Here is a 23526-nt window from a genome sequence, read left to right as displayed (position 1 = left end):
GGCTGCGCTGCTGTACATCCTTCCCGTGACCACTCTCCAAACCTGGCCTGTGCTCTGGCCACGAGGGCTGCTGGCCCAATAGAGACAGCTCACGCCCTAGAGTCAGGCCTGCTGGCACTCACACCTGGCACCTGCCCCAAATCCCTTTCAGGTCTCAGAAAATCTGGGCCTCGGGCCTGGGTCTCCAGCGCGGCTCACGATAGCAGGCCAGAGGGAACCTTGTGAATCAGAAAAGCCGTGCCCTTAAGCAGCCTCTCTCCACCGTCAAGTGGCGCCGGGCATTGGCTCTGTGTGCCTGCCAGACCCTGGGTGTGCAAGTGTGTGAAGGAGAGAGCGTGTGACAGCGAGAGGGTAGCGGATGTGAGCTCTGGAGGAGCGAGTGCGCGCGTGGCTCCGAGTGTGCGCTGCTGCGATCGCGGTCCGGGGCGGGCGGCGGGCGGGGAAGGTCTCCTCCCCCCGCCGCGTTGAGAAATCTCAGTGAGTCACCGCGTGGTTCTGCATATTAATGAGCTCGCTCGCAGCGAGGGCAGGAGCGGATTTAAAAGAGGCCTGGGCGGGCGGAGGGAGGCTGTGGAGAGAGCCCAGAGCCGAGCTCACAGCGCAGCGCGCTGCCACAGCCCCGAAGCTCCCACCGACGGGCGCAGCGGGAGTGAGCGGAGCCGGGAGGCGCGCTCCGGGCAGAAAGAGCCGAGCACGGCATACGGACGCGCGGGCGCCCTCCCCGAAAACCTGCTCGCGCCGCGCCTCTCGGCCAGCATGAGGCTCCTGACCGCCGCGCTGCTCCTGCTGCTCCTGGCGCTGTGCGCCGCGCGCGTGGACGGTGAGTTCCTGGGAGGTCCCTGGGCGCCTGCCCGGCCCGTCCTGGGGAACCCCCGGCGCCAACTGCTAAGCGTCCCGGGATCCCGGAGGGTCTGGGCGGGCATCTAGGGTGGTCAGAGTTGCGACGGAGACCCCGCGCGCAACTGAGCGATCCCCCGCGCGATCTCTCTTTCAGGGTCCAAATGCAAGTGCTCCCGAAAGGGACCCAAGATCCGCTACAGCGACGTGAAGAAGCTGGAAATGAAGCCAAAGTACCCGCACTGCGAGGAGAAGATGGTTATGTGAGTTCTCGCTCTTCGCCGTGAGCCTGTGCGCGCTGCTCTTAAACCCGGTGCTGGGGCACAACTTGGGGCTGGGTCAGCCTAACAAACCTTTCTCTCAGCCTTTGTCAAGGCCTTGGCGAGCCTTTGCAATTGCCCAGCGAGTCCTTAGGACGCTGGCACGGCAGTCTGGAAGAGTTTGAAAAAAGGGTCACAGTACTGTGCTCCGGAAACAGCCTCTCCCCTCAGTTCACCCTTGCTAGGTTTGCGACGGATAGCCTAGGTGTGGCACAGTCCACCTTTCTAGGACAATCCAGGGTTAAATGGTTTCCCTGTGCCAACTTAGAACAACCAGATTGAAGTCACTCAAAATACACCCAGAACTAGTAAACTTGAACCCAAACTGTGAAGCGTGCTGCCTTCCTGTTACTGGGGAGAAGATTAAAACAAACATTGTCTGAAGTCCTAGGAACCTCCTTTCAGGGCCTTTTTCTGGATGGGGGACTATAGCCATCTGGTTTTTGGCTTCCAGCGATTCCTCAGTCTTCCGACACCAGCTGGACTTCTGCGGGTTCCTGTGGAAAGGGCTCTGCTGGGGTTAACATGCCATGAGGCTGGAGCACTGCTTGGTGGGGATGCAGAGAATATTTTAAAAAGTGGGGCAGAGCAAGAGAACACTGAGTTTCCTTGCTCCTCTGCCTTCCCAATTAACCACTTGAGGCCAGCACCACTGTTTCCCCATCAATACGCTCTTGGCCAGGAAGGGAGCCCTTGGCAAACCCGCTACCAAATATCTGCCATGGACCATTGGCCCCTCTTTCCCTCCCCCAGAAACAGGACACACTTTATTCTCAGTCTGGGCAAGTGCCTTCCATTCACTGGCCCTGCTGGCCCAAAGGCCTCCACACAGTGTCTGCACGGCAGCTCCCACCCACCCCCTCCCCGACCCCTCCCACTGCCACCTGGGGGCTGCACAGTGGCGCTGAAGTTAGGGGAGTTCAGAAAATACTGGGCCTGAGCTGAATCCCTCTGCCTTCTTTCCTGGGTACCTAAAGTGACTCCTGTCCCCGCCCCTTACCTTGCAGACCAAGGTCCAGAAAAACTACCGGAAAAGGGTAGGGGGCTAGAGGTCACACAGTTGAGGGAAGAGCTACAAGCCCCTCAGGGTTTTCAGCTCTCTCAGGCTGAAAATGACAGGGACATGGCAAGTTAACTCTGCATTCCTCTCAGTGCTGAAGGATGCCCCACATACCAAGCTGAGCTACTGAGTCCTCACAGGAGAAATGGAATAGGATATAAGATGTAGTGATATCTCCAAAGGACAGAACCTGCCGTCAACAGGCTTGCTCTTTTTCGTGGCTACCCTTTTCAGGATAGAACAGAAACTGACAGCCAGGCAAGGAGACCCCTGCACACACCCTCTTCTAAACCTCCACTTCACACCCAGGACCCAACCCCTGTCCCTGAAGAGCTGGAGGTCTTCTCCCTTCTTAAGCTCCTAGAGCTCTTCAGACTGCACGAGGGACCAGCGTTTTTGACCAAAGAAGGTTTTTAGCCCCAAAGCTGAACTAAAGAAAGTTTTCCAGCTCATCCTGTGTCACCTAGACATCTCTGATGAGGCTCAGGGTGCAGCCTGCTTTGCAAGTGGGAGTCCTTGCACTCAGAAGGATCCAGGAGAGTCAAGATTCTAGGAAGGGCAATCTGTTTCACGTACCCCCGGAGCTCTTGCTGAAACCCTCAGTATCCCAGAACGGCTAAGGACAGGGACACAGGGCCCAGAATTTCTGCATAATTGCTGGGGGCAGAAATCCTCATGTCTTCACCCCACAACTAAGTTTCCAAGTCCCCGTGTTATGACTGAGCATTTGAGCTCCATGGGGTCCCCTGCTGCCCCAATCTTCAGGATGTGGGATCCTCAGCCTGCACACTGACCTAACTGAGGAGGGGGTTTTTATCTGGCTTGGCCACAGCCTTTTATTCCAAGTGCAAAAGCAGCATTGTAGGCAGAGAGCAACACACAGGCTAAATTCCTGTGGAGTGACCAGGTACTATGGGGGAGGGAATTGGACTCCACTCCACAGTAGTGCCCCATGCTTGAGATCTGGCACGAGGGACCCAGGCAGTCCCAGGTCTCATAGAGAGGGCTGACGAAGGCAGAACCCAGCCACCTGGCATTAGCACAAGGCCTGTCCCTGCCCTGGGAGGCTGAGGCCATGGTGAGGGCCCTGGAAACTCAGAGCACAGGGAAGGGAAGAGAACAGGCTGCCCATAAATACTCTGTCCCCACTGAGGTATCACAATTCAATTTCCTCTCCCGGTCAACTGGCAGACCTAGAGTTCATGGCAACCCTGATCCTTTCTAGAACCTGGCCCGGGCACCCTAACACTTCAGTTAGGAACCCAAGGAGTGCTAGCGGACCACACTCCCTCCCTTGCCACTCCTCCCACCCCATCCTCCAACCAGCTCTCTCTGCCCCCTCAGCCTACACCCCAGCACCCAGCATGCCTCCCTCCTGCGTGCGACCTCCCAGGGAGTGGCATCCTCACCTCTTGCCTTCCCTTCTCCCATGTCCACTAGCTGGGCCCTCATTCTTGAACACCATCCTTCCTCCTTACCTGAACTCCTGCCACTCTGGCCCAGTCCTGGCCGAGAAGGACACAGCAGTTCTGGGCAGCAGCCTCTCCTGCCCTCCCCCGCTCCCAGCCTGGACCTCACAAGGCTTCTCCTTGGCCATCCTGTCTTCCACAACAATGGCTAATAACAGTAACTGTTCATGGTGCTAGGCAATTTGCATAGATTATATCTTTAACCATCTCAATAACCCTAAGAGGTAGGTCCTATCTTTATACCCATGTTATGGATGAGCAAACCGGGTTCAAAGAGGCTCCCAGAGATAGATCTGGAATGCAAACCCAGGCTCTACACTCTGTACAAAGCCACCTGCTTCTCTACCATGTGGCTATATCTCCACTGGTGTTGGGACACTGGTGGATAGAGACCTGAAGGGCGGTCTTATTTTCCTTCCCAAGGGTGAGATAACTGGGACTTCACACTCAGGAGTCAGAATGGGCTTCAAGGCCAACAAGACAGCTTCAAGGTCAACAAATGCCCAGCCCCAGAACAATCTGCAGAGGATCCAGGGAACTAGGGTTTAGAAGATCAGACAGAGACCACAGCACATTCAAGCCCAGCCATGGAGTGCCTCAAATCCAAGGAATGAGGTCTTGGCACATATACCATGCTGGCGTTAGCTCTTTCCACATCTCCATCCCAAGTTTGGAGAAGCTGGAAGGGTCCCCTGACATCTGTTCCCTAAGGGAGGCATGAGTGCTGTGGGGGGTGGGGAGGGACTCTCCCAGACTCTGGGGGCTCCAGGAGAAAAAGTGACAGCCCATCACTCTGTACAAGGCTAGACCTGAATGTGGAGTCAGAGATTAAGGGGACAACCAGAAACTTTTATGAAGGAACCAGGGAGTGCATATAGGGGTATGGTTCTTTGAAAGGAGGCCACAGTCTCTCAGTGCCCTGACTGGGAGCCACACGGAGGGGCTGTCATTCTGGCTTCTCAATCCTCCACCTCACCTTCCTCCATTTCAGCATCACCACCAAGAGCATGTCCAGGTACCGGGGTCAGGAGCACTGCCTGCACCCCAAGCTGCAGAGCACCAAGCGGTTCATCAAATGGTACAACGCCTGGAACGAGAAGCGCAGGTATGGCCCACCACCCCTCACCTTCCTTCCCACCATCCTACCAAAGCCAGATCCTCGACTCCCTCGAGGTCATCTAGCCTTTCTAAGGCATGAACGCCCACATGTCACAGTAAGCAGATACCCAGACGCTGCTTACGTACTCCCAGGGACAAGGAACTCACCACTTAGTGCTACACTTACTGCTCTCTTGGACAGTTGTAAGCATCGAAAGTTCTTTAGTGAACTAAAGTTTGTGATAGTCTTAATTCCTCTCCTTATTTAGGTAACTTTTCTGACCCCTAGTTTCCCCCGGTCGAATGGCTGGATGAGCACCTGGCGTGGATCGCTCGGTGATTTGTGTGGTTTGGTGAAACACAATGCTTAAGGTTCATTAACTCTAAAACTGGCTACAACCACACGATGATGAGGATAACTCCTTGCCAACCACACCATCTTCCCTCAAGGTGCCCCATGCCCCTCTGCTGCCCAGAAACCTGATAAACTCCTTCTGCAGCAGGTGCAGGGAGGGACCTTGGGCTTGACCCTTTAGAATCAGAGCCACTCTTACCCTAAGGGGCAGCAACGGCCAGCTGACCAGAGCCCTGAAACAGATGTCTGCCCTCTCTGGGCTGTTTCCCCATTTTTAGAAAAGAGCTTTCCAAGTCAGATCTTCCTGGCTCTGATCGCCTCAGGTCCCATGTCTGGCCTCAAAGGGCAGACAAGTTCCTGGCTCCCCTCTGCTTCCTAAAGGTGAGCCTGTCCTGGAGCAGACCTGCCTCTCACACACTCAGAGCCTGTTTACACTGTGTTCGCAGAGCGTGATTAGGAAGCGTGCACACACATGTACACATGTGCATGCACACACACACACACACACACACACACACACAGATGAGTTCCTCAGGCGCTGGGGCCTGCACCTCATCCCACAGGGGAGCTCAGTGGGGGTGGGGAGTGACTCGCCTGGGAGCACAAATCAGGGAGCTAGGTCTCCTGGTGTCACCGGAAGGTGACCTCCTACAGCAGTGCCAGCCCCGCCCTCCCACCCCACTTCCACCTACCAGCAGGCCCTTCCAGCCTAAGCTCTGCCCATGACCAGCTCTCCCATAGCTGACGCCTGGGCCCATCCCCAGTACCTGAGCCTTTTGTGCTGCTCCAAAACTGCCTCATCTGCAGTTGCTTGAAATAGAAAGTGATGAGAGCGAGAGATGATTTTCTATAAAATCTGATGAGAATGAAGCCCTTTTTCTGGTCAGGGCAGGCAGCTCACATGACACACGCAGGACATGTCCTGTCCAGTCCCGTCCAGTCACCCTCCGGGCCCTGCGTCATCAAAAGTGGAATGAGGCTACTGCAGGGCCAGTTCGCAGAAGCACTGGCAAGTCTTCGTCAGGTTGCTGGGAGATTCAGGCTTTTGTGCACTTTGTCCCCTACCCCTCCACCTGGGCTTTGAGGAAAAGGGGCAGGTCTGGCCCATGCAACCCTGCTTTTTTTGTTCCTGCAGATTCCATGGATGAGAGCATAAGGGCACCTCTGCTCCCAGGCCTCCCATCACTTTCTTACAAAATGAGTTCATCCCTCCTTCCTAGCTTCCCATGGGGCACTAATGGTAAAGAACCTGCCCACCAATGCAGGAGACACAAGAGACATGGGTACAATCCCTGGGTCAGGAAGATCCCCTGGAAGAGGGCATGGCAACCCACTCCAGTAGTCTTGCCTGGAGAATCCCATGGACAGAGGAGTCTGGTGGGTTACAGTCCATGAGGTCACTAAGAGTCGGACACGGCTGAAGCGACTTAGCACCACATGCCCTCCTTCCTAGAATGTCGAGGTGTCCTGGAAAAGGATGTGGGCATTTCCTTGTCCTCCTCACCTCCCCTTCCCCTATAAAGGTTGAAAATGTCTCCGTGGAGACAAAGGAACTATTTTTTTTTTTCTTGGCCACACCGCACTGCATGTGGAATCTTAGTTCCCCCATCAGGGATCATACCTGTATCCCTTGCATCGGAATGCATAATCTTAACCACCGGACTGCCAGGGAAGTCCCAATAAAGGAACTATCTTGAAGTCATCTTTGCAGAGAGAGAAGGAGAATGCTGCACCTTGAACAGAGGCAGGGGAAGGCAGCAGCCAACCCAGGCTATGGGCAAGACTAGAGAGCTCCCAGAAGCTGAGCCCAGAGCCTTCACTGCCACCAGAAGCGGAAGCATCAGGCATTTGATTCCAGTGCATCATTACTGAGAAATCAGAACCAAGGCAGAGGGAGCAATAGACTCTCTGAATGTGACATGTGGCCCCACAGCAGGCAGCCATGAGGCAGGAGGGAAGGAATTTAAGGACCTAAACAGAGCTGGCTGGGGAGGTGAGGGGGAAAGGCAGCTCGGGAGCGCTCGCAGGCCTGGTAACTGCTAGAGGAAGTGACCTGGCGCCCCTGGCCCTGGTGACAGCTGCAGCCCCGCCAACCATCCTTGGGTCTGAGGCACTGCCTGCTAGAAGTGGGATTTTTTTTTTCCTGGAGGACACGTATGATTGACAAAACACAAAGATACAAGCCTAAATGGGGGGCGGGGGTGCCCCTGTCCACTCCCCTCCGCCTCCACACTGGAGACAGATGTCATTCCCACCAATGACATTCTGTGTGCATCGGGCTGACTTTAAGTCTCCTGTGCCTGGTCTCCTCATACACCTGGATGGTTTGCTTCCTAGAGCTTTGAGGATAAAAAGAAACTGCAGAGGTGGAGGCTGTTTAGAAAGGTCAAAGCCGGGTTCGGGGGAGCTTTCATGGCCATGTGAGGGCCTCCTCTGTGATGTCCCTGCTCCTCCCCGGCTCCTGCGGTCCTGGGAGAGGCACTCCCCAGGCCAGGTGCAGAGCAGCTCAGACACCAGCCTGCGTTGTTACCTGCCTCATGTCCTGAGCCACTGACGTGGGTGTTTTCTCTTCCCAGGGTCTATGAAGAATAGGGTGAAAAATCCCTGATGGGAAAACTTCACACCGGTTGGGAAACAAGCAAAGGACTTTGCAGATTCAAAAAACAAACCCTTTCTTTCTCACAGGCATAAGACACAAATTAAATATTGTTACAAAGCACTTTTTACCGAGGGTCAGTTTTTACATTTTATAGCTGTGTGCAAAAGGCTTCCAGATGTGAGATTCTTCTCTTGCGCTCCAGATTTCATCACAAGCCGCTTTTTACCGAAAAGTGGGGAAACTCATGCCTTTCCTTTGTATAAAAAAAAAAATGCTTTTTTTTTTTTTTGTATTTGTCCAGACATCACTGTACATCTGAGCTTTATAAGCGCCTGGGAGGAACAGGGAACTTGGTTGAGACATTTGATAACAGCATCGCTCCCTTCCTAGTGCCGGAAGCTTCCGCTCAGAAGTCCTGGCGCATCGTCACAGGGGCCACGAGCTCTCCTGGGCTCACAGCCGGTCACAGCCTTGGGGGGATTCGGCAGCGGCCCCAGTCACAGGGCAAGCCAGAGCAGATTTCTCTGCATCTGCTCTTTGACGAACTCAAGTTTGGCTGTCAGAGAAATATGCTTCATCCCTGCGGTTAATTTTTACACATCCTTGGAAACATTTCCAAGATCCTCAGATGGTGAAGCAGATAGATGGTCCTTAAGGAAGGGATTGGGTCTTCTCTCTAATGTGAGCATTTGTGAAAAATTCACCGCTTCAATCTTTAATGCTTTGAAAGCCCCTGAAGTTACTGTCAGTGAAAATCTTAGGAGAAAATTTAAATCTATACAAATACATGCACAATATACAACTACAGACACACGTGCTGTTGACGAGCGAGAGCCTTCAAAGCCTGTTTCTTTCCCTCTCGACAATGGAATATGCAGTACTAAAGCAATCTCTCTGTGATTCCCGACATAACCCTTCAGTGTTAAACAGTGCAGTCTTCTTCTGGAGCAGTCCTCTTTAAGATGACCACATGCCCTTCCCTTTGTAAATATTCTCTTAGGAAGGCCAGCCCTACATGGACCCCTTCGTTATATGCCGCATTGCCCTATGGTGTCATATGCTATGTAAATGTCAGGAACCATTAGCATTGCATGCAGGTTTGATATTCTTTCTAAGACAAAAAGAAAAGTAATAAAATATATTTGAAATGTACCAAAATTCTAGAGTACTGACTTTTTTTTCTATTTAGTTAAGGCAGGCTGACAATCAGATGTTTACTACATCCTGAATAAACAGGGACAAAGGTACTGGGAGGGAAAACTGGTGTTTCCCAGACAGTCAGCACTATCACCGCTATGGAATGCCCTGAAGACAGAAACCCAGGTCTCAAGGCTGTTGATTCTTCCCTGCCTGACTCCCACACCTGGGCCAGGTTCATCAGAACAGAAAAGTAGGGTCAATGTAATGTTCCCACTTAGGGAAGGGAACAGAAAGGGGACCAGTTAGGAGCCCTGTGGTCCAGGGCCCCAGGATTCTAGTGGGACTCAGACAAAGGCAAGAAGTGCCCACCTGGAGGTTCCAGGGCTCCAGGACCAGGCTGTGTGGGAGCCACAGCCAGCGAGATGTTGGGGGTGCCTTTCTGCTCCGGCAGGATGCAGATGACGTGTGCACACACCTCATGGCGCTTCTGGAAACTGAAGGAGGCAATCCACCGGAAGCGCTCAGGATGCCTGGGCATGGTGAACACTTACTCGGTAAACGTGAGCTCCTTTAACATCCGCAAGACCAGGCCACTTTGTGTTTTGCAAAAACCATCCACGGCCCCGCACCTCACGTATCCCAGTCAGCCAGGCCCTGAAACAGGCCCCTCTGTGCCCACCTGGACCCCCACTCTCCACAGGACTGCCCAAGGGAACATGCCTGGCTCTGCAGTTTCTGTCTGCCTCACCAGGAGCCAGGCACCCATGTCTCTCCACCTCTGAGGATGGCTTCCCGGCTCTGCCAGGACACACAGCAAGGACCCTGCCCAAGCACCTCCTCAGCAGGGCACTTCTGCCTCCTTTCTGTCATCTCCTGGCACTACCAAGTCCCACCAAGTGTGAGCCTGACAAAACTAAGGCCCAGAGAAGTCACAGAAGCTGCCCAGGGTCACCCCTCACACCACTGCAATGGCTGGCAGTCTCTTTGCTGAGAGAAGCGGGACAGGGTGGGTCAAGGCCACGATGGGCAGGGTGACCGTGAATGCCTGGCATGGTCCTGCTTTCCCTCCCTAATGGGGAAAGAAGGGAGACTAGACAGGGAAGCTGAGGCACCAACAGGCAGAACAGGGAAGCCGCAGTGTGAGGGCAGGGGAGAGCAGAGGCCGAGCCCCTCTCTCCCAGAAGCTCTGAGACCTCTTGACCCCAGATCAGCACACCGTGCTGGGGTGGGGCCTCTCCAGGACAGGGCCCCCATAATAAACTTGACTGCAGGATCCTCCCTGGCCTCCCCCAAATCCCACCCTTCTCAAGCCCAGCCCTGCCAATGCAAAGGCCTCTTCACCTGACGGCATGACGACCGGGGGTGTAGGATTCTCGGTGCTGATCCCTGAGTTGCAAATTTTGCCCTCCACTCACTCTAGACACACTACACTCATCTCCCCACCCAAGTTCAGGGTTCTACTTTATCCCAGCATCTCCTCCTCCAGCCCTGCTGGCCCATGAGTCCTGTCCCTTCTCTGACCTTGCAAGTCACTGACTGGCTTCTTAATAACAGTAACAATGCCCCCAACAGCAGGTCAAGCACTAGCCGAGGGATTGGCCCTGCTGCTCATTCTCTACCCTCCCAGAAGTGCTGTGTCGAAGGTGTCCAGACAGGGGACACAATTTGCATGAGAAACTCAGATAGTAAGAGTGAGGAGAGCTGGACTTCAAGCCCCAGGGTGTCAGCAGAAGGAGCGGAGGTCTTATGGGCAAACATCTCATCCCCTGCAGGGACTGTGTGCCCCTGGAGAACAGAGGTTGGGAATGCTTCGTGGATGACCTGGACCCTGTCCTCTAACAGACAGGTACTAGCTGGACCACTAAGAACGGGCTCTCAGTTCCAAACTTTGCCAAACATCAACAGGGCCCCGCAGTGCCAGGAACTGTGCTTGGCTCCAGGGAAAACACTCTTTTTCCCGCTTACAGAACTGCTTCTCATTGTTTCTCTTCTCTGAGCTTCCCAGAAGCCTTATGAGCATCCACCCACTGCATTCCAGACAGGAGGGTAACTCTAGTGTGGCAAAGCAAAGCCAGGCTGCCTTCTAAGCGGTTCTCCTGGGCCTCCCTGGGGAGGTGTGAACACGCTCCTCTGCCCACAGGCAGACCAGGTCCCCTGCAGGCCCCACCTCCAGAGCCACACTGCTTCCTCACACATGGGCATACTTCGGGATCCAAACACCAGGTCCTGGACTCCGCACTCTTCCCACAGGCAGGTCCTGAGCAGGTACGCAGTGCTGCCCAGACCTGACACCAGGACGACTGCATCCTCGGAGAGCTCCAGCCCAGCTCTGCTGCTCATCTGCACCCAGCCACACCTCCCTCATGGAGCTTTTCCTGATCATCTTGGACTGCAGCCAGAACCAGCTATATAACTGGGGTCGGAACCAGCTACACAACTGCAAGCCTGGTACAAAATAAGATGCAAGGCCCTCTGTTCAAATTTGAAGAATTTCAAGATGGCAACAGCAGAGCATGAAGCCCCAGCACAGGGCTCTGTGCAGCTCTCATACCGCAAGCCCATGGCACCTGCCTTACCACTTGGGTATCAACTTTAACACCCATCTGGATGGCCCATTTGGGTCCTGAGTTATTATAGGACTTTTCCTACAATTTAATGCCTTTATTTGAACTTCAACAGCCAACAAGACATAGTCTTAGACACCAGGGACTATGTTTTACACCTCTTTGTAAAAATCTCCCAGAACCTATGATAGCTCTTAGGACGTACTCAAACACCAGGAATTAATCTTAGTTTTAGGGAGTCCCCTGAGAACGTGCATCCTGCACTCACTCACGGAGACACCACTGCAAGCAAAGCCCTCTGCTGAGCACTGAGGGGAGCCAAGGCTTGGTGAGGTGCTGTCCGTCACCCTCAAGGGCAGACTGCCTCATTCACGAGCCAGCCACTGCTCCATCACGAGGTATTTGCTATGCGTCGCCAACTGTTGGATGCTGGGGACAACCTCTCTAGAAACAACAGGTCCACAGTGGGGACAAAGAAGCTGCTGAAATTTCCTGTCAGTCTAACACTAAGCCAGATGGCTGCACGGCAGGCTCTGGGGACACCCCAAAGAGGTGTCCCACCCAGTCTCAGAGAAGGGGCCCCCTCTGACCAAGGCCTATCAATCTGGAGCGGGCTCCTGGCAAATAGCAAGCTGTTCTCAGGCAACGGCAGGAAGTCCTGATTGCATCCTGTCCCTGACGTGGCCCATGACTCCTGTGTCCATGTGCGATGAGACAGGCCAGCAGAAACAGAGCTCTGGGGCCGGAAGTAGAGATGTGAGGGAATTCACAGGGGCCTCAGGAATACCAGCTATGCCCCAGTTGAACGTCCAGGGAAACCAGGCACAGCTCCAACCTCCACTTCCAGCTCATCCGTCTCCCTTCCTCTCCCTCTTCTTCACCTCCTGTCTGGTCTGCCAGGGAACCATGGCTGGGACCTCCCTAACCTCACTGGCAAGGAAGCCCATCATAGGTTTTCTGCTCACTCTCCCACACAAAGAAGACACCATACTGCTTTTAGAACCCTCCCCTGTGCTCCTGTTTTTGAAAAGTTGAACAGATAATCTTGGAAGTCATTCAGTTCAGTTCAGTTCAGTTGCTCAGTCATGTCCAACTCTTTGCGACCTCATGAATCGCAGCACGCCAGGCCTCCCTGTCCATCACCAACTCCCGGAGTTCACTCAAACTCATGTCCATCGAGTGGGTGATGCCATCCAGCCATCTCATCCTCTGTCGTCCCCTTCTCCTCCTGCCCCCAATCCCTCCCAGAATCCTGGTCTTTTCTAATGACTCAACTCTTCACATGAGGTGGCCCAAGTATTGGAGTTTCAGCTTTAGCATCAGTCCTTCCAATGAACACCCAGGACTGGTTTCCTTTAGGATGGACTGGTTGGATCTTGCAGTCCAAGGGATTCTCAAGAGTCTTCTCCAACACCACAGTTCAAAAGCATCAATTCTTCGGCACTCAGCTTTCTTCACAGTCCAACTCTCACATCCATACATGACCACTGGAAAAACCATAGCCTTGACTAGACGGACCTTTGTTGGCAAAGTAATGTCTCTGCTTTTTAATATGCTGTCTAGGTTGGTCATAACTTTCCTTCCAAGGAGGAAGCGTCTTAATTTCATGGCTGCAGTCACCATCTGCAGTGATTTTTGGAGCCCAGAAAAATAAAGTCTGACACTGTTCCCACTGTTTCCCCATCTATTTCCCATGAAGTGATGGGACCAGATGCCATGATCTCAGTTTTCTGAATGTTGAGCTTTAAGCCAACTTTTTCACTCTCCTCTTTCACTTTCATCAAGAGGCTTTTTAGTTCCTCTTCACTTTCTGCCATAAGAGTGGTGTCATCTGCATATGGTTATTGATATTTCTCTCAGCAATCTTGATTCCAGCTTGTGCTTAAGGAAGCAATAAAACCTAAAGCAATTTTTTTACTCTTAAGGGACTTCCCCGCTGGTCCCAGTGGTTAAGACTACACACGATGGAGGGGGGCCGGGTTCCATCCCTGGTCAGGGAACTAGATCCCACATTCTGCAACTAAGACCTGGTGCAGCCAAATAAATAAATAAAAACAAATATTGATAATAATGGGTTAAGGTAACATCTTCCCAGCTTCCTCCACACCAGGCCATGACAATTCATGCCACCAGAGGGCAGCATAGAGCCAGCAAGCCTCCGCCAAGGGCTCTCCAAGTTCCCTGGGGGCTGTGTGAGACAGGGACAATAGAACTGGTACACTCCTTACTTACTCTGAGCCAGACCCTGTGCTGAGACCCTTGCAGCCTTATCCCATGCAATCCTGGTAACCACCACAGCAGGGGGGAGGGGGAGTCTGTCCTATAGCTCCACTTTACAGATGAGGAAACGGAGGCTTAGCAAGGTGAATACAGATTGCCCAAGTTCACAAAGCTAGCAGACAGTAGACGGAGAATTTAAACCCTTGTGTCGGGCTCCAGAATAGGCTTCTGCCCCAAGAGGACACGCTGTCTTAGAGCTCCTGCCGATCTCAGCCCACGAGACTATACTGTGCCCTCACCCAGGCCTCACCTACTGTTGACTAAGTAGAGATTCATCATCCACTGAACTTGGGCCACATGGCCAAGCAGTACAGCCCCATGTGCTTTGGGTGTGCCTCATTTCATCTTTCAGAAACAGAATATTACAGCCACATGCTCCCCTAGGGCTTCTCCCACTCATCCGACAAAGCAAAGTGGGCCCCACAGCTGTGGAATCGCTGCTATGCCCCACCTCTGATAGACACAAATTCAGTCTAAGTAGAAGCAGTCACAGATTTTCCCCACCACCACCAGGCAGCACAGCGGTAAAGAATCCACCTGCCAATGCAGGAGACACAGGAGACTCCGGTTTGATCCCTGGGTTAGGAATATCCCCTGGAGGAGGAAGGTGGCAATCCACTCCCATATTCTTGCCCAGGAAATTCCATGGATGGAGGAGTCACAAAGAGTGTCAGACACGACAGAAGACGCATGTACCAAATACGTGGAATAAGCAAAATGACTATGATATCAAATTCAACTCAATGTTTTGGTCAGAAACAAGTTGAAACCATCAAGATGTTGACTTAAAAAATTAATTCAGAGCTGGATTTAAAATAAACAGCCTGTTTCACAACGAAGAGAGCTGATATTCTGGGAACAGTAGTAGGATGTCGAATTAGATGCAGATGAGACACTCATCTAATATGCAAGGATATTCCCCCAGGAGCAAAAGGGAAGGTGAAGCAACAGGCTCTTTCAACCCATTGTGTCTTTGAAAGCAGCCCTCGCACAGGAATCATTTCTACATTACAAAGGCTTTTGTCTTCTGGAAATAATGGCCAGAAAAGACAGACAGGAGTTAAGTATTTGCATTAGTAAAGCCAAAAAGTATTATAAACCAAGAGAATTATGACAGAAAGAACATCCCTCAATTCCTTTACAGCTGCTAAGATACCAGCCTGGCTGATTGCCATACTCTGCAGGGCAATAAAGTTTAATAAAAATAATCACCACCACCACCACCAATACTTGAGTGCTTTCTCAACAAACTCTATGTTTGTTAGTCCATTCTATAGATGAAGAGTTTCAGGCAAAGAGAAACTGAGTAACTTGGCCAAAGTCACAGAGTGGCCAAGTAGTCTTATGCTTAGATCCTTAGTCATGTCCGACTCTTTGGGATCCATGGACTGTAGTCCACCAGGCTCCTCTGTCTGTGGGGACTCTCCAGGCAAGAATACTGGAGTGGGTTGCCATGCCCTCTTCCAGGGGATCTTCCCGACCCAGGGATCAAACCCAGGTCTTCCGTATTTCAAGTGGATTCTTTACCATCTTAGCCATCAGGGAAGCCTGAAGATGGCAGTACTGGGGATTGAACCCAGGGTCTCATGCATGCTAAGCATGTGCTCTACCACTGAGCTATACCACCAGGTCTAGGCAAGTGGTCTTGAGCACAGTTAGATCTTGGTTTGGACACTCCTAGTAGGTTGACCCTATGTCCTGGTTTCCTGAGATAATCCAGGTCTAGGACAGTCATCCCAGTATAATTATGAAAAGGGTTCCCTTCCATGCTCTTAAAAGAGCTCTAGTGTGGTTGATAAATTATATGATCAGCCCACTTTCAGGGCCTAGTGGGAGAGTACATAGGGTTTGGGATTGTGCGATGTCTAAGAAATGATTTCTCTCGTTGGACAACCTGAGTGAGTATGGGCCTTTGGGAAGTAATAGTGACCCTTAAACCCCACAGAGCACTTAAGAGAATCTTCCTGGCCCATCTTCTGGCTTCCCTGTTTCACCCTGGCCTCCCTCTTTTTCCAGACAAAGATTGGAGTGAATGCCCATAGATTGTTTACTGGGGGAGTCCCATCTGTTGAATAAAGACCCAAATCAAAATCCTTGTCCCCCTCTCTGTGTGTCTGTCCACATGGTATTCCCCAGACAATGAGAGTATCAGATTCTGGTTTCAGGAGAACAAAAGTCAGTTAAGCAGCTGTATTTCCCAGAGGACTGAGGAATATCTTTCCTTGACAATTAAGTTGGCATGTCCTGTAAGGGAGGGATTAGCTACTTCGGAGAAGTAGTAATGGGATATGGGTCTTTGACATCTTATTCCCCCAGTGAGCCTGGAGAGGGCTGATGCATATGAGGAAGCTTGGGGAAAACTATGGAGTCCCAAAGGTGCAACTTCTTCCCCTCACGGCAGTCCCAAACAACACACGACCCCTTTGAATGTTAGCTGTGGGCAAGTCTGAAGTATTTTCCCACCATAAGGCTATTGACTCACTCCCTTCCCTGAACCTGGGAGGAGCTGGGGTGGGAGAGAGGACAGAATCCCAAGACACAGGTCATGCTGGAGCCTCAGGCTCACCAAGCCACCTGCAGCCTAGGCAGCTCTGGGGTTGGGGGGGCAAAGAGGAAGGGTCACCTGGGCACTTTAGGTTTACTGACTGTTGTCCTCTCCATGTTCAGTCCTTGGGCTGGCTTCCTGTTCTGAGGTTTCAGGATATGACCTCCTGCCACTCTATCTGAGCTGACTCACCTCAGATGCTAAGGGATTTTCTGCACTTCCCTCCAAATGTACTGAAAGTGTCCCTCATCGGATAGATACACAGAAGACACCCAGGCCCCAGCCCAGTGTTTATGCCTCATGTCTGCAGAGCTGAGAATGCAGGCTTCTCTCCTGCAACCATGAGCAAGTTACTTTATTTCTCCCAACCCCTTAATTTCTCCCAGTCTCAACTTTACAGGGTTACCATGAGCACTAAATGAGATGAATGTCTCAACACAGAAAGTAAGCAGTCACTACATGGTAGTTATTATTATCATCCTGCCTTTAAAATTTCCAAGGGAACACTGTGGTTTTCTACCCTATGTGGACCTACTTGGATTAGCATCACATCTATTAGACATAAAAAGGCCAAACTTGGGGCACATATCTATCCAGGGAACCTGAACATTCTGAGAATTTGATCACATTTTCATACCTCAGTTTCATCACTTGTAAAATAGAAATAATAGTAGTGCTTAATCTCAAAGTTATTTTTAATACTAGATGAGATTATTCAAATAGAATATGTAAAATTTCATGTGACACATACCAAGCAAATAAATGATAGCTAATAATAACAAAAATTTCATGTTACAAGAAGATTTTAACAATCCAAAGACTCTTAAATTCCAGAAGGAAAACACCTTAGAATCTAGTCCTACCTTGTATCCAAATTTCTTTGAACTTGTGAATTTTTTAACTGCTTTTGGACATGGGGGCTTCCCTGGTAGCTCAGTGGTAAAGAATCTGTTTGCAATGCAGGAGACCCAGGTTTGATCACTGGGTTGGGAAGATCCCCTGGAGAAGGGAATGCCAACCCACTCCAGTATTCTTGCCTGGAGAATTCCATAGACAGAGGAGCCTGGCAGGCTATAGTCCATGGGTCACAAAGAGTCAGACATGACCGAGCAACTTATCACTTTGGACACTGGGTGCCCTTGAAAAGTTGATGAATACTCTATTTCTTTTTCCCTCAAAGAAAGGCACAACCTTGTAAACAGCTTCAGAGGATTCTTGTATTCCTCTGAAGTTATCCTTATGGTGTCTTGGACCCTGTATAAATCCTGCCTTAGGTCATCCCAGATAGGGCCTCCAGAGGCTGCTTGAATGTTTTTAGTAACAGGAGCCTCACAACTCATAAAGCAGCTCACTCTATGTTGGAAAAATCCGAGTCAGCTAAAAAGTTTTAAAAGTCATCCTTAAATCAGAAACCTAAATGAGGCTTCCTAAGGTCCCCCTGTAGAGCAACACAGAGGAAGCACAATACCTTTTTCAGGTGCCAACACCTGATGTTTTTGGAAGGCAGTGACACATGTGACCCTCTCCAGGCAAAAGCTGCCTGTCCACTCAGTCATTCCAGACGATGGCTTCTGGGCCCTTAGCCATCCAGGACACCCCAACTCCCCAAACCATCTCCTACACAGAGGTGGCTCATTTCCTTTGTCAGGACATCAGATTTCTATTAAGCCCTGTTAACTGTGCTAGTGACCCCTTCACATCCATTAAGCAGGCACTTAAATGGTCCCCAAGGCCTCTTCATACAGGAGCAGAGTGTCAGGCCACACAGACCCGCATTCCATCCTTGGGTTTGGGCAACTGATCTTTTGAACCCAAGCCCACCACTCTACATCTGTCCCAATTAATTAAGTCTTACCAATTTCTTCCCTAGCACTCCAAACCTTCAAGCACAGTCTGGCTCACATTCTATCACCCAGTATGTTCATTCTGCCTCTTGGCTTTGACATATACAAGATAAGAAAATCAATGAGACCTGCAAATCCTTCTGTCTGAAGCTCGGGACAAGGTGCCTTACACACATTCTCACTCACTCTTCACACCAACTCTATGAAATAGGTATTGACGTCTATAGTATCATCCCTACTTTACAAACAAGAAAAGTCTGATAGAGACTCCATCACCTGCCTAAAATCATCCACTTACCAACTAGCCAACCCAGGATTTCAACCCAGGCCTGTCTGATCACACTGTCGCGCTACACCCTCAGCATGTCCACACTGAATGGTGTTTTTCTACATATGTCCATCTCCCCAACTGGGCTGTGGGATCTCTGACAATAGTGTATAGGTTTTGTCTCTGAATTCCCAGCCCCCAGCAAGTGCCTGGCACAGAGCAGGTATTTTATGACTAGTGGGGGAGGGAAGACAAGGAAGGGGTCGCTGTGGCCACTGGGGGCTAGTGTGTGAGAAAACGCTTCTTAGAGTGGAGCCCTAAAGTTCAGGTCCTTCTTTTCGAGCCTCTATTCTACCCTGCGGGCCGCCAGGTTATAAGGTCTGTCCGAACGACCAGAAAGTTCTGGGTCCCTAGCCCACAGGACCATGCTGGCCCTAAGACTGTAACATTCACTCACCCGAGTTACGGGGAAGCAGATGGGAAGCAGCGGCCCTGTGTCCTCCCATGCCCTTGTCCACCCCTGTGCCCGGCAGTGGGCACCTGCAGCGTGCCCCCCACTCTCCATCACACAGCTGGCCTCCTCAAGGCAGCAGGCTGTGCACTGGGAGGGAGAAGGTTCAGGAAGCCTCTGGTTTGAGATCTCTCACTACTCTTGAGAGGATAGCCAAATTCCTGACCGACTCAGACATTTTCATAAAACACATTCTTAAGTGAACTCACAGAATTTTGTACTGAGGAGTCTGGCTAAAGAGAGGAAGCTTAACAGAAAAGAACCAACCACCACCACTGGAGCCAAACTACCATCTAGGTTTTGAGCCCGTTCCATCCATAGGTCCGTCCACTCTGTACTGCTTTTCCACGCTCCCGCATGGTATATAACCCCCACTAGGCTTGTTCCTTTTCTTACAAACTGCAAGGCCTCAATTTTTCTGAAACCCATCAAGCAGGAGTTCCACTGAACATATCTCTGAGCGTTCAGTTCAGTCATTCAGCCATGTCCGACTCTTTGTGACCCCATGGACTGCAGCACAGTCAGGCTTCCCTGTCCATCACCAGCTCCCAGAGCTTGCACTAACTCTCCGTGGGTTAAGAGATCTAAAGAAAGACCCAAGGAAGGCGGTCTGGGTCCAGCTGCCGCCTGAAGGCGAAAGATCGAAAGTGCCATCTGGTGGTTACTTCACAACTTGCATGCTGTTTACCTTAGCACTTCCTCAGTAACAATATCCCACTCTTGAAGCCCCTTCTCTAACCTGTAAAGCCTGAGGGGTTACATATTATGATACTCACCCTCACCTAAATGGGTAAATTGATGAGAAGTCAATGAAGAAATATTTACTTTTAAAAGTGCATCCACTTTGGTCTTCCCAGATGACTCAGTGGTAAAGAACCCGCCTGCAAAGGCAGGAGACTCAGGTTTGATCTCTGGGTCAGGAAGATCCCCTGGAGGAGGAAACAGCAACCCACTTCAGCATGCTTTCTGGGATAATCCCATAGACAGAGGAGCCTGGCGAGCTACAGTCCCTGGGGTCTCAAAGAGCCTACAGGACTGAGCACTAATGCATAGGCATACCCTCACCTTACTCCAGGCAGAGAAGGCAGTGGCACCCCACTCCAGTACTCTTGCCTGGAAAATCCCATGGACAGAGGAGCCTGGTAGGCTGCAGTCCATGGGGTCCTGAAGAGTCGGACACGACTTCACTTTCACTTTCACTTTTCACTTTCATGCATTGGAGAAGGAAATGGCAACCCACTCCAGTGTTCTTGCCTGGAGAATCCCAGGGACGGGGGAGCCTGGTGGGCTGCTGTCTATGCGGTCGCACAGAGTCGGACACGACTGAAGTGACTTAGCAGCAGCACCTTACCCCAGGAGTCCACGAGCACACTGATTGGCTGAGACATAAACACATGACCTAGGAAAGCCAATCAGGGACTTCACAAGATTTGCTGGGTGGAAGATGGAGAAAGGCTTCTCTTCTGGTTGATCACAGTCAAAAGGGTGTGGTTTCTCAGGACTAGATGTCATCTCTGGGATCCTCTGAAGAAAATCTGTCCAGAAGCACAGCCAACACACAGAAGGATTTAAAGCAGAGAAATGGAAGGACAAAACTATGGCCACATGGGTTAGCCCCTGGATCCAACTTTGCCTAAAGATGTACCAGCCCTTCTTTCCTGATTACAAGAGCCAGCTTATTCTGGTTTTGTATAAATGTATAAATTAATTTATACATTAATCTAGTTAGAGTCAATTGTCTGTCATGTTTATGAAGGGACATAACACACTAATAAAGGCAGAAAGGGGGAAAAAAACCCAAGGTCTAGTTGCATAAAATAGATAACAGCTACATTAATTGTTATAAGCAATAAGCCTTTTAAAAACAAATAACTATGCATAATAGCTCTACTGAATAAAAAAAACTGAAATAATTACATATCATAAAAATTTTAAAGCCATGGATTTTCTACCTAGCTAAAATGAGAAGTTAAATGGAAGCAAGACATCCATCAAAAAGATCAAAAAGAATTGCTTAGGACAATATACATTTTCTGAGTATTTTGTATTGTTAAATTTCTCTTTGTAGCCTATGTGGCCAAATGGAAACATCCTCTGGAAATGCTGAATAAGCTCTGTAAACCAATAATCTCATTCCTAGGATTCTGTCTTAAGAATTCCATTCAAGGAAATCAATACTTGCATGGAGATGTTCACTGCAACTTTATTTACTATAGGTGAAAATAAAGAACTAAAAATGAAAGCAAACTCAAAAGGTTAGGATACAATTGAGAACGCTATGGTACATTAATTTCACTAAATACATGTAGACAGGCAAGCCATTCATATGCTGACTACAGAAACATTTACTCAAACATTCGTTGAAGACCAACAATAATTTATTCAATTCTTATTATGGACTATGCATTAGCCATGTTTGTTTGTCATTGTTGTTTGGTTGTTAAGTTGTGTTTGACTCTTTGCAAACCCATGGACTGTAATCTGCCAGGCTCCTCTCTCCATGGGATCCCCCAGAGAATACTGGCAACCCACTCCAGTATTCTTGCTTGGGGAATCTTCCCCATCCAGGGATCAAACTCAAGTCTTCTGCTTGCCAGGCAGATTCTCTACCACTGCACACCTGGGAAGCCCTATACATACTTCATATAATTTAATCCTAAAACAATTTAAACTGTTAGGAACTGTTTTGCAAACTCTTTTAAAGGTGAGCAATCTAAGGCTTGGCTTCCCCTGAGACTCTGTGGTAAAGAATCTGCCTGCCAATGCAGGAGACTTGAGTTCAGTCCCTGGGTCAGAAGATCCTCTGGAGAAGGAAATGGCAACCCACCCCAGTATTCTTGCCTGGAAATCCCATGGACAGAGGAACCTGACGGGCTACAAACTGGGGGCTGCAAAGAGTCAGATGTGACTGAACGTACACACATTCCAGTCAGGGACATGGTCCCTTATCCCTGTGGGTACCAGGAAGATAAACAGGAGACATCATGGACTCCTATTCAGTCAAAGCAGAAGATATAGAGCTGGGAATGGTCTGAGGAGCTTCGAAAGTCAGACAGAGTATCTGTGCCATAAAGCCTAGAATGGGGAGAATAACAGTACTCTATAAAAGGTTACCATTATTACATCTTTCAGTTCAATTCAGTTCAGTCACTCAGTCATGTCCAACTCTTTGCAACCACATGGACTGCAGCACACCAGGCCTCCCTGTCCATCACCAACTCCATGAGTTTACTCAAACTCATGTACATTGAGTCGCTGATGCCATCCAACCATCTCATCCTCTGTCCTCCCTTTCTCCTCCTGCCTTCAATCTTTCCCAGCATCAAGGTCTTTTCAAATGAGTCAGTTCTTCGCATCAGGTGGCCAAAGTATTAAGAGTTTCAGCTTCAGCATCAGTCCTTCCAACGAATATTCAGGACTGATTTCCTTTAGGATGGACTGGTTGGATCTCCTTGCAGTCCAAGGGACTCTCAAGGGTCTTCTCCAACACCACAGTTCAAAAGCATCAATTCTTTGGTGCTCAGCTTTCTTTATAGTCCAGCTCTTACATCCATACATGACTACTGGAAAAACCATAGTTTTGACTAGACAAACCTTTGTTGGCAAAGTAATGTCTCTGCTTTTTAATATGCTGTCTAGGTTGGCCATAACTTTTCTTCCAAGGAGGAAGCATCTTTTAATTTCATGGCTGCAGTCACCATCTATAGTGATTTTAGAGTCAAAGAAAATAAAGTCTCTCACTGTTTCCACTGTTTCCCCATCTACGTCTCATGAAGTGATGGGACCAGATGCCATGATCTTAGTTTTATGAATGCTGAGCTTTAAAACAACTTTTTCACTCTCCTCCTTCACTTTCATTAAGAGGCTCTTCTTCGCTTTCTGCCATAAGGGTGCTGTCATCTGCATATCTGAGGTTATTGATATTTCTCCCAGCAATCTTGATTCCAGCTGTTCTTCATCCAGCCCAGTGTTTCTCATCTTGTACTTTGCATATAAATTAAACAAGCAGGGTGACAATATACAGCCTTGATGTACTCCTTTCCCGATTTGGAACCAGTCCGCCATTCCATGTCCAGTTCTAACTGTTGCTTCCTGACCTGCATACAGGTTTCTCAAGAGGCAGGTCAGCTGGTCTGGTACTCCCATTTCTTTAACAATTTTCCACAGTTTGTTGTGGTCCACACAATCAAAGGCTTTGGCATAATCGATAAAGCAGAAGTAGATATTTTTCTGGAACTCTCTTGCTTTTTCAGTGATCCAATGGATGTTGACAATTTGATCTCTGGTTCCTCTGCCTTTTCTAAATCTAGCTTGAACATCTGGAAGTTCACAGTTCACGTACTATTAAAGCCTGGCTTGGAGAATTTTGAGCATTACTTTACTAGTGTGTGAGATGAGTGCAATTGTGTGGTAGTTTGAACATTCTTTGGCATTGCCTTTCTTTGGGATTGGAATGAAAACTGACCTTTTCCAGTCCTGTGGCCACTGCTGAGTTTTCCAAATTTGCTGGCATATTGAGTGCAGCACTTTCATAGCATCATCTTTTAGGATTTGAAAAAACTCAGCTGGAATTCCATCACCTCCACTAGCTTTGTTCGTAGTGATGCTTCCTAAGGCCCACTTGACTTCACATTCC

General features: G+C 50.0%; 1 protein-coding gene and 1 non-coding gene across 2 annotated transcripts; one reads left to right on the top strand and one right to left on the bottom strand.

The window, feature by feature from the left end:
• Nucleotides 1-523: 523 nt before the first annotated feature.
• Nucleotides 524-7858, top strand: CXCL14 (C-X-C motif chemokine ligand 14). Its single transcript, XM_055554355.1, has 4 exons — nucleotides 524-820; nucleotides 995-1100; nucleotides 4678-4791; nucleotides 7716-7858. The coding sequence occupies exons 1-4, from the start codon at nucleotides 757-759 to the stop codon at nucleotides 7729-7731; spliced, it is 300 nt and encodes a 99-aa protein (XP_055410330.1). The 5' UTR covers nucleotides 524-756; the 3' UTR covers nucleotides 7732-7858.
• A 7419-nt stretch (nucleotides 7859-15277) lies between these two features.
• Nucleotides 15278-15349, bottom strand: TRNAA-AGC (transfer RNA alanine (anticodon AGC)). Its single transcript has one exon. It is a non-coding gene; the product is annotated as a tRNA-Ala (tRNA).
• Nucleotides 15350-23526: the final 8177 nt, after the last annotated feature.

This window comes from Bubalus kerabau, chromosome 1 (assembly GCF_029407905.1).
Source record: "Bubalus kerabau isolate K-KA32 ecotype Philippines breed swamp buffalo chromosome 1, PCC_UOA_SB_1v2, whole genome shotgun sequence".
In the NCBI taxonomy this organism is placed as follows: Eukaryota; Metazoa; Chordata; class Mammalia; order Artiodactyla; family Bovidae; genus Bubalus; species Bubalus kerabau.
Note: the sequence above shows the minus strand (reverse complement) of the source record. Positions and strands in the feature narration are given on the sequence as shown.